Source organism: Castanea sativa, chromosome 1, assembly GCF_040712315.1.
Source record: "Castanea sativa cultivar Marrone di Chiusa Pesio chromosome 1, ASM4071231v1".
Lineage (NCBI taxonomy): Eukaryota > Viridiplantae > Streptophyta > Magnoliopsida > Fagales > Fagaceae > Castanea > Castanea sativa.
The window spans coordinates 80,704,453-80,715,597 of record NC_134013.1 but is presented as its reverse complement, the minus strand read 5'-3'; the positions used below and the strand labels follow the sequence as shown (position 1 = coordinate 80,715,597).

General features: G+C 40.0%; 1 protein-coding gene across 1 annotated transcript; it reads left to right on the top strand.

The window, feature by feature from the left end:
- Positions 1 to 9,791: 9,791 nt before the first annotated feature.
- LOC142635279 (class V chitinase-like) lies at positions 9,792 to 10,647 on the top strand. Its single transcript, XM_075809466.1, has 2 exons — positions 9,792 to 10,143; positions 10,325 to 10,647. Exons 1-2 carry the CDS (start codon positions 9,792 to 9,794, stop codon positions 10,645 to 10,647), a joined length of 675 nt encoding a protein of 224 aa, XP_075665581.1.
- Positions 10,648 to 11,145: the final 498 nt, after the last annotated feature.

The following is an 11,145-nucleotide window of genomic DNA, read 5'->3' as shown; positions in this document are numbered from 1 at the left end:
ACTCGTTCATGCACATAATTTTGGAGTGTGGTGAGTGAATGAGTCTTGAAAAAAAAATGGATTTTTATGCTTGACTCTTCTAGTGAAATAGCTAAAGGTGGTGGAGTTTTTAACGGGATGAAGTAATTTCAGAAGAGTAGACCCACCCATATGAAAGGCTTTGATGAGACCGAGAAGGGGTCTGCGAGTATTTGAATGTACTCGCGTGATCAAGTTTTCTCAGCAGAGGTTAAGTCGAAGTAATTTCAAAAGAGTTTTTAATGGTACATAGAGTGGGTTGGTGGGGCTGAAAGTTATTTGCAAGAAGTTGGATGTACTTGCAAGATTGAAACATTTCGGTAGAGGTTAAGCTGAGGTAATTTCAGAAGAGTATTTTGGATCATTGGTGGCGATCACAGGGTGTTGAAGATGGAGAAGAGGTGAGAATGTTGGCTGGGTACAGCATGCAGAGCTCTGGGGCTAGCCTCTTATTTTTAAGGACTTCTGGTGAAGTTATATCTGAAGGGTATACTTCGGATCACAAAGAGAACATGTGAGAGTGTGGTTGAATGCGCTTGTGTTATTGCATCACTCGGGTTAAGTTAAGGTAATTTCAGAAGAGTATTTTGGGTGTGTTGATCTTGATGGTAAAGAAGATAGAAATGAAAATGAAGTGAATGAGTGAAACATATGACACCATGGTACTGACCCTGCATGTTGGGGACTCTCTGGCGTAGATGTCTCTAGGAAGTACACCTTCGGATGTGGGACTGGCTGCATGCTGAATGAGGTCCGACAACAAGTCATTGAATGCGCTTGTGTAACTGGACCGTGCTGACGGACATTAGGTTGAAGTAATTTCAGAAGTATATTTTTTGAAATTCTTCAAGCTGATCTTAAGTTGGAGTAATTCCAGAAAGTGTGTTTTGTGGTACCAGCAGCGATGACCTTTGGACCCCACGCTGGTGGGAACATGGAATGAGGCCTTGGCGACCATTTACCGACACCAAAGGCTAATTTCTGATAAGCTGGTACTTTGAAAGTCATCGTAAGTGTTGGATGGGAGACAATTTGTAGGATACCCCAATACGTTTTACAACCTTCACCTAATGCCACTTGTTGGAAAAGCACAAAAGATGAAAGATGGAGCTAACTTGTGATCCTAGTTTTAGAAACTAACTAGGTTGCAATTTGTTTCAAACCACTGCTTTTGATGGGAGACCAAACAGTTGGATAGAGACTACGGAAGCCCTGATCTTAGGAACGGGTGTCTCTGCTGGACTTGGATTTCCTGGTCAACCAAATCCAAGAAAGCATGGAACAACGATGCCGACCTTGTTACAAGTAACTTTATGAACAAACGTGGTCATTATGTAAGGAAACAAAATTTGTTTGAATCCTAAAACAGCGATGATGTTGTGAGAAGGGTTTCTACTGAACCATGAGAGGGTTGATTTCAAACTGATTATGAAGCGATTTTGGTTGCTAGGTGTTGAGAATGATGAGGCCACAGTGAGAAATGGCTGTGAGAAGGAGGATTTGAGAATTTGAACAAAGTAAATCTTCATTTCATGATTCAGTGTTTTTTTTTTCTTGATGGGCTTTAGTGAATACGACCCTTCTATTTATAGTGGAAAGATGAAGAACAGTAGTTGGGTAGTTGAGAATGGCGGACGGGACTTTTTGATGAGAATGGTGGACGAGAACGGTAGGCACCGAATGGGAATGGTGGGTTAGAGACTGGTAGGCACCGATAGAAATGGTAGGCTGAAGTAGTGACCCAATGTAATTTCAATTGTGAGACATACTTGTGAGAGTTTGTCTGTTCTTTGAAAGGGGAGCCTTAATCAAGTCTGGAGGATAATCTTGAGGGAATCCAGACCAAATGGATGGATCTCAAATTATGATCTTAAGAGCTTAAATTTTGGACACCGTTAATACTTCAGAGAAGTGGGTCAGATTGGTGATTTCTAAGTCCAAAACAAATATGCAGATTTCAAAATCAAAATCTTTGTGAAAACCTGATAGGACAAGCTTTGCTCGAACATCTTGATTTTCGGTCAAAGTTTATATCAAAGCCAATAGTTGTAGAATCACACTATTTGAGCAATTTTAAATTCTCAAATGAATAAATAGACCCCAAAATTGGAACGTGCGTGAAAAATTGAGCAAGACAGGTCCATCTCAAAAATTTTGACTTTTGGTCAAGATTTGTGCAAAAGTCAACTTTTTAGAAATTGTACTGTTGTACAATTTATAAGTCTCGGTTGAAGAAACAGATCCCAAAATTGGAAAGTACGCGAAAAAATGAGTGGGATAGGTCCATCTCAAAAATTTTGACTTTTGGTCAAGATTTGTGCAAAAGTCAACTTTTTAGAAATTGGACTGTTTTGCAGTTTTCGAGTCTCAGTTGAAGAAACAGATCCCAAAATTGGAAAATACTCAAAAAACTGAGTGGGACAAGCCCGTTTTGAAAATTTTGACTTTTTGGTCAAAGTCAAAGTTCCAACTTTGTCAAAGCATTTTCTTTCTTTTTCTTTTTTTTTTCTTTTTTCTCTCTCTTTTTTGTTTTTTTTTTTTTCAGGCAGTCCGATCCGGTTCGGCTGTCCCGGTCGGTCCAAGTCAAATCGGTTCGTGGAGGATGACGTCATCAGTGACATCATCCGATTGCACCTGGCGCGTGTGACGCGTGCCTGAGCGTGGGAAGATGATCCGACACGTGTAGGTGAAGAGCCGGCGCGTGGGTGCACGTGTCGTTTGTCAGAGCTTCTGGCGGCGCGTGGCATGGCCTCTGAACCTAAAATTTTTAGGTTTTGTCGATCTAAGGCTGTTGAAGAGCCCTATATGGTTAGTTTTGTGAAATTGTGCACAGATTTGCATAGTTTTGATGGACTAAACTGCTGGTCATCGCGAGCTTGTGGCGGCGCGTGGTGGTGCGTGGCAACTTTTTTGGTCGCGAAATTTTTGGGTCTTGTCGATCTAAGGCCGCTGGATCGAGTGGTAATACTACTTTCTTGAAATGAAGTCTGGATTTGTACAAATATGAAGGAGTAGGCCGTAATCCTCTGAGGCTTTTGGCGGTGCGTGAAGGCGCGTGGTAACTTCGATGAGGTTGAATTTTTTAGGTTTGAAATTTTCAGGTTTGGTGGATCGAATGCTGTAGAAGACTCCTATGGGTTGATTTTTGTGTCATCTTGTCAAAGGATTTAGAAATTTGGAAGAGAAGCCAGCAAGCATTGTTGGACTTTGTTACTATCTTCTTGTTTGTTCGAAGTCCTCAGAAGATTTTTGTGGGTTGATTTTTGTGACATCTTGTCAGAGGATTTAGAAATTTGGAAGAGAAGCCGGGGCACATTGTTTGATTGGTTGTCATCTTTAGTCTTCTCTATGGTTCTGACATAGTTGAAATCTCAGACTTTCAAGTCGGTAGCACAGTCAGTTTGAACCATGAATAATGCTAGAGATACAAATAATTTTACAAACTGCTAATGTGGTGAGTAGTTTGTTGGTATGAAATGTGATATTAATGGTAGGTTTAGATACAAACCAACAAGAGGTTGACCACATCAAAAAATATTGTAAAATAATTTGTGGCGGTAGCATTACTCTTGAACAATATGCAGACTAGAACTTCATCGCAAGTCTAATGCAATAAATTCTTTCTGACAACGTGATCTTCTTATGGGTATGAAGTGTGTATATATTTGACTTTGAGTATCTTTGAGTTGCAAAATCTAACTTCAAATAATATATGTTTGGTGGCAGCATTTAATGGCTTGCCAACTTTCTTCATTTTTCTTTTCTGTTATCTCAGAAGTTTTCTATATAAAGGCATGCTATTGCCTTCATCACTGAGGCACATGTTCAACCTTCAGCTTTCTTCTCTTCCTTTCAATTTTTTTATTTTTTTATTTTACATGCTATGAGATCTTTTTCCCTGACAAATTTTTTTGTTGCTTGTTTTTGTTTTGCAGCACAATTTTCTTGAACTTTGGGTTTTGACATCAAACTTTACGTTGACGTTCTCATGGAAGTGTTTGCCTTCATTTGGTGGCTTTGAATTTCATTGATAGCAACATTCTTGCAGTGACGTATGCCTTCATGTTGTTACATTCTTTTCTTGCATCCACAATCTTTTAGTGATATTTGTCTTTGCAACGACGTTTCTATGAGGATATTCAGCTAGGCAATGATGCTATCGCCAGGTTTCGTCTTTGAAGTCGTACTAGCTTCGGTATTGGTAATTAAGTTGTACCAACACTTGTATTTGCAACGTAACTATATCAAGAATCTTTGCAACATAGCTACATCAAGAGTCTTTACCATGAAGCCACGCTAGCATTTGTCCTTGTACTGAAGCCATATCAACACTTGCCTTTACAATGAAGCTGCATCCATATTTTTCTTTGCATCGAAATCGTGTCACCACTATCTTTGTCATAAAGCGGCGCCAACACTTGCATTTTCTATGAGGCATCACCATTAATTTGTCTACTGAAGCAATATTTGCACTTGCGTCTTCTATGAAGTCGCAGCACCATTTGCCTTTGTAATGAAGATGCACTAGCACTCTTCTTTTTCCATAAAGTTGCCTCGACACTTTATTTGCGTTGAAGCCATGTCGATATTTATCTTTGCCATGAAGCCATGACAACGCTTCATTTGTACTGAAGCCGTGCCAACATCCATTTTTGCCATGAAGCTGCGCCAACACTTCATTAGCACTGAAGTCGTGCTAACATCCATCTTTGCCATGAAGCTGCGTCAACACTTCATTAGCATTGAAGTCATGCTGACATCCATCTTTGCCATGAAGCTATGTTAACACATCATTTGCTCTGAAGCCGTGCCGACATCCATCTTTACCATGAAGCTATGTTAACACTTCATTTGCACTGAAGCCGTGCCAACACTTGCATTAGCACTTGCACTCGCATTGAAGTTGCACCAATATTGACTTTTATAATAAAGTTACAACAACACCAATTTCTAGAGGCAACATAGCTCAGACGTCAAGGGTACATTGTACTGTCACCAGACATCAAGATTTTAGAGATGCTAATGAGATGTTGAAGATGCATGGAGTCCTTATCAAGACTTTGAAGATGCAAGGAAATGCCAAAAAAAAAAAAAACCTTGAAGTTTCAAGAAGCTCCCATCAAGACTTTAAGGATGCAAAGAGATACTGACAAAATCTTGAAGATGTGAGGAGAATGCCGCCAAGACTTTGACATTGCACGAACATGCCCTTAGAGCAGAGATGATGCAACATCAACTTCAGATGTTGGAGGAAGGTGACGTTGTCCAGATTTTAGAGACATGATGTGAAACAACACCACTCAGAAGGGAGATGATGTGGTTCAAATTTCAGAGTTGTGAAGTGGCACAACCTAGAAGAGAGACAATATAGCCTAGACTTGAAAGGTACAAAAAAGATGCCCCTAGGAGATAAGTAATGCAAAGTATACTTCAGAGATGTGGGAAGATGTCCACAGAAGATGAGCAATGCCATGCAGACTCCATTCCTTGCTACAGAGGTTGAAGATTTTATTTTACTCCACAACCGAGAATCAACTTATCATTATTTCAAGGAAAGCTAAGTAACACCAATTCTTTGCAGCTATCACTTTCTACCACAATGATCTTTGAACATCATATAGTGAGTAATTGATTGATCTTAAGCGACGCCTTGCCAATCAAAGGGTTCTTGAAAGCATGTTGACGACCTTTGGACAAACTCTTCAAGCTAGACTGGCAGTCCTTCTTCTTTTTATGTGACTGAACTTAGTGAAAGGTACTAAGCTGCCTACGTACCCCGGAGAGGGATCAAGTCATTACGTAGTTCAACAATTTTTTTTTTATGATTTTTTTTTATGGTTTTGATGATTTTTTTTTCATGGTTTTGATGATTTTTTTTGTTTTTATGGTTTTGATGATTTTTTTTTTCACGGTTTTGATGATTTTTTTGTTTTTATGGTTTTGATGATTTTTTTTGTTTGTTTTTCTTTTGTTTTTTCTTTTGTTTTTTTTGTTTGTTTTTCTTTCGTTTTTTTTTTTTCATGATTTTTTTTTTGTTGTTTCTTTTTACAAAAAAGGAGGGCTCACGTGTGTAATCCTTGCCCTACACCCCACGGCATTTCATGGGTACCAATTGCGCAATAGTGGGTATCACCTCTAATCGAACCTAAGACTTGGCCTCAAGGGCGACATGGGCATCCAGCCACTACGCCACACTCGCAAATGGTGACATAGAGTGGGATTAATTTCTCCTTATTTGTACACTTTCAAAGGTAATGGGAAGACATCATGTACCCTTGTAGTGCTATAGTAGGCAGTTTAAACTCTTACCGAGGAGCAGTTCTCGATTTTCAAGCATAGAAGCGTTTGAGGAACTTCCCATTGATGGGGTCGATCCTTACACCATTATTGTCAATCAATTTGTGAGCCTTATTGGTGTTTGCCCCCTGCCTAAGAGTTGGAAGTACATCACAAGCAATGGTCACATGGTTTGACCCGACAACTTCATCAAGGTCTAGATCAATCTTGTTTTCTTTGGCAAGCTTCATGATTTGTTCTTTGAAGACGAAGCATTTTTGAATTGGGTGGCCAATGATGCGATGATATTTGCAGTAGTTAAGGTCATCAACTTTCCCTATGTCTTTTGGTCGCTTGCATTCTGGCAATTCAACCAACTTTAATTGCAATAGTTGTTCTAAGATGTTTGGCATATCTTCATCGGGGAACAGATATGATTTTTGCTCACGTTCCTTAAAGGTCAGACGATGCACTTCGTTCTTTTGCCATCCTTCAGGTTGTTTTTCATTTGCCTTTACTTCTCTCCTTGGAACCTTAACTATGGCAGTGTTAACAGTTATTGGGTCTTTGAGATTGCCTTTTGCATTCCTGTCATTCATCTTTACTTCCTTTCTGCTTTCCTCAAGTATGGGAGGTTTTGTATTTCCGTGGCTAGAGATACTCAATTCCATGTCGTGCGCACGAGTTGCCAATTCTTCGAATGTTCGGGGCTTTATCCCTTGCAAGATGTACAGAAGTCCCCAGTGCATGCCTTGGATGCACATTTCTACAGCAGATATTTCAGAAAGTCTATCCTTACAGTCTAGACTCAAAGAACGCCATCGATTGATATAGTCAACAACGGGCTCGTCTTTCCACTGCTTAGTATTGGTAAGCTCCATCATGCTTAGTATTGGTAAGCTCCATCGGCGTGTGCTGTAGAACCGGTTGAGGAACTCCCTTTCAAGTTGTTCCCAACTATCGATTGACTCGGGTTCTAAGTCTGTATCCAATCAAAGGCATTCCCTTTTAGTGAACGAACGAATTGCTTTACAAAGAGGCCTCCTTGAGTCCCTGCATTCTCACAAGTTTCTACAAAGTGAGCAACGTGTTGCTTAGGGTTTCCCTTTCCATCAAATTGCAAGAACTTAGGGGGTTGATACCTATTTGGCATTCTCATATTGTCAATGCGCTTCGTATAGGGTTTTGAATATATGAGAGAATTTGTAGAAGAACCTCCATATTGTGCTCGTATGGTATTCGTTATCATGTCCTGCAGTTGTTGGATAGATATTGAGGCCATTGAGGTGGATTGTTCTTGTCGGGGAGTGTTTTCAATTTCTTTACCTTCATCATCCTTCGCAGATGTGAATTTATGACCATGGCTTGATTCACCAAAATCTTGTACTTCGAGTTTGTTCATTAAAGTTGCAATTTGGAGGTCCTTATCTTCAAGTGCTTTTGTGAGAAGGACGACCCTTTGTTCCATTTCAGCCATCTTTTCTTCCATGGTAGAGGTGTTAGTCATCATGACTGACACAACTTCCACAGATGATGGAGAAAGACGTGAATTGAAGTGAGCACGTGAAATCTCATCTTTTGGGTTCCCTTTGATGAGAGAGAAATCGTGCGACCAACTTCTTGTGAAGGAAGAAGGGGATTTGCCCCCATACTTGAGGTGTTCCAAGGTGGATATGTCCTTGTTTATGACCTTGTTTCTTTTAAGAGGGTCTAAGGAGATGATTTTCTGGACCTTGGCTTCCTTGGTTGATTGAGATTGAAGTTGATTGTGAGCTTTAGGTTGGCTACAATTGATTGCTCCAATGCAACTGTTGGTGGTAGCCGTACCAAGTTTAATTGAAGTAGCTATTGTTGAAGCTTGAATGTTCTTGCTAGAGGCCATTGAAGTTGGTAGCAAGATGATGAAGATTTTTTTTTTCTTTGAAGGAGAATGAGATGAGAGGCAGAGTTGTCCCACCGGGCGTGCCAGAATTTGTAGATGACTAAATTCTTAGTTCGAAATAAATCAAACAAGTAAAATAGTTTCACAAATGCGAATTTGTATTGATGAATATGTGATACAATTCTCTGTGATTACAAAAGAGTGATCCTCTGATTCGATTTCTTTGAAAGATTTGTTGATTGGAATTGTGGTAATGTGATTTTGATTCAAACACCGAATGTACTTCAATTTAGCTGAAGAATGGATCGAAGATCTTTAAAACGGAATTACAATGAATCTCTAGCTATGAGCTTATTAGAAATTCTTTGGTCTTTGTGTTATTCACGTTCTTCGTGTTCTTGGTGTTCTTCGTCTTTGAAGGTTTGTGGTGGAAGTTCTTCGGTGCTCTAGAGGCTTGATTCCGTAGAGCTTTGTTGATTTATGGTGTGTTGAGGTTCCTGGAGGCTTTTGAGCTTGATTCCAGTGAACTTTGAGATTTAGGAATATGATTTGGATGATTTTGCTTCGAATGTTGTTTGTATTCGAGGTTGAAGTTCTTGAAGTTCCTGGAGGCTTCAAGGCTTGATTCTGGCAAAGTTTCTATACTTCTGAATCTTCTTTGATGCTGCTTGTGCTCTAGATGGTTTGGTCTCTTGGAGTTTTCTGGAGGCTTTTAAGCTTGATTCTAGTGACTTTTGAGATCTAGGAAGATGATTTGGATGATTTCTCTTTGAATGTTCTTCGTATTCGAAGTTGAAGTTCTTGAAGTTCATGGAGGCTTCAGGGCTTGATTCCAGCAAAACTTCTGGATTTCTGAACTCAAGATATCTTCTTCCTTCTGTCCTCCTAATGTCTTAGGAAGGCTTCTATTTATAGGAGTTTGGGAGTGGGTGAGCGACACATAGCGGAGTCTGATTGGTGACACATGTCACAGCCTGATTGGTCTGCTTATGTCATCGCTTACACGTGCTAGATTGCTTGCGTCATCGCTTACACGTGCAGGATTGCTTGTTTCATCGCTTACGCATGCTGATGCGTTTTATGCATTTATTTCAATGACACTTGGCAAATTTCTATTGGTTTCTGAATAGTGATGGCAAAACCTAGCAGCAGTACGTGGCGCTTTGTAATTGGTTGTATTTTGTGGACTTGATAGTATGATGTGTTAGCTTGTGATAGGTCGGGAATTTTCCCTCTCTACACGTGTTGAGGAAGTGTCAAGAATCCTAAATCTGCAATTCTTCTTGAGCTGTAACAGGCACATGTTACAGCTTAAACACCCCCTGTTACAGCTTAAACACACTATTGACACTAACTATGATTAAATTTGTTCACGGTTAGTAGCACTACGGACTTAACAACAGCAACAACAAAAAAGTCAAGTTCCTAAATACTTTAGACCGTTTGACATATGCAGCCAAAGCATGAGACGCTGCACCATTCTTCAAAGACCTTCTAACTTGTCACCCTCTTCCTTCCCCTCTCCCCTCTTTCTCCCTCTTAAATCCCACCTATCAATGGTACTCACAAAGTCCTCTCCTTGCACAAATGTGCGGACGCGTGTGGCCACATATAAATGTCGGATGGTATCATTTCTGTATACACCTTTAATTTCCTCCTGAGGATCAAGCATGGATTAATGATGTCCAAAATTATCATTGTCCTTTTCCATATCCTTCTCTATTCAAAATTGAAGTCTTCAAAAGCTCAAACTTGGATCAAAGCAGGTTACTGGTTCTCCAGCATCGAGTTTCCCATTTCAGACATAAACTCCGTCCTCTTTACTCACCTTATATGCGCTTTTGCTGGTGTAAACTCTTCTTCCTACGAGCTCTCTGTATCATCCAGTGATGAACAACGCTTCTCCACCTTCACAAACACTGTTAGACAAAAAAACCCATCAGTCAACACCCTTCTTTCCATTGCTGGTTGAAACGCAAACCACACTACCCTTTCATTATTGGTCAGCACCGCCTCTTACAGAAAATCTTTAATCGACTCTTCAATAAAGATAGTCAGGCTTTATGGCTTTCAAGGCCTAGACTTTAGTTTGGTTTTGGCAAACACAAGCTCCAACATGACCACAATATATGGGAATGCTATTTCAAGATTGGCGTGCAGCTGTAAATTCTGAGGCAAAGAATTCTAGCCAGAAGGACTTGATTTTGACTGCTTCTGTTCTTTACTCACCAAATTTAGATTCAGTTTCTTTCCCTATGGAATCAATTCGGAGTAACTTGGATTGGGTGCATGTTAATACTTACGACTACCATGCGCCCGGATGGTCAAACTATACCGGTGCTCATGCAGCCTTATATGACCCATCGAGTCAGGCGAACACGGATTATGGTATTGGTGCATGGATTGGTAGAGGCCTGCCTGCTAGCAAGTTGGTTTTGGGATTGCCTTCTATGGCTATGCGTGGACACTGAAGAACCCCAACGACAGCACAATAGGTGCTGCAGCAACAGGTCCTGCTGCCATTTCAACTAATGGTGGAGCCATGAGGTATAATCAAATCAAGGGTTATGTTAGAGATATGGGGCTGCTATAATGTATAATGCTACATATGTAGTAAATTACTGCACAGTCGGATCAACTTGCACTACAACAAACTTGACTTGTTTCAACCCACTTTTCTCAAGCGGATCCATTAATTGGATCGGCTTTGATGATGTTGAGGATATCAGAATGAAGGTTTCTTATGCCAGAGAGAAGAAGCTACTTGGTTATTTTGTGGGGCAAGTCCCATATGATGACAATTCGGTACTTTCTTTAGCAGGTAGGAGATGCTGCACTCTTGGTATTCTATTTTATTAAATTAATCTCTCTTGTCAGAAATTTAATCTAATTGACCACATTTTTAAAGTATCAAATAGTATCATTATGACTTGAATTATGATCATATTATAGGAAAAGAAATTAAGAAA

Bases quoted from the DNA above. Each gene is read 5' to 3' on its own strand.
- LOC142635279 (XM_075809466.1), top strand. From the start codon at position 9,792: ATGTCGGATGGTATCATTTCTGTATACACCTTTAATTTCCTCCTGAGG. The intron at 10,144-10,324 runs GTTGAAACGCAA...TGCTATTTCAAG, and splicing joins CACCCTTCTTTCCATTGCTG to ATTGGCGTGCAGCTGTAAAT.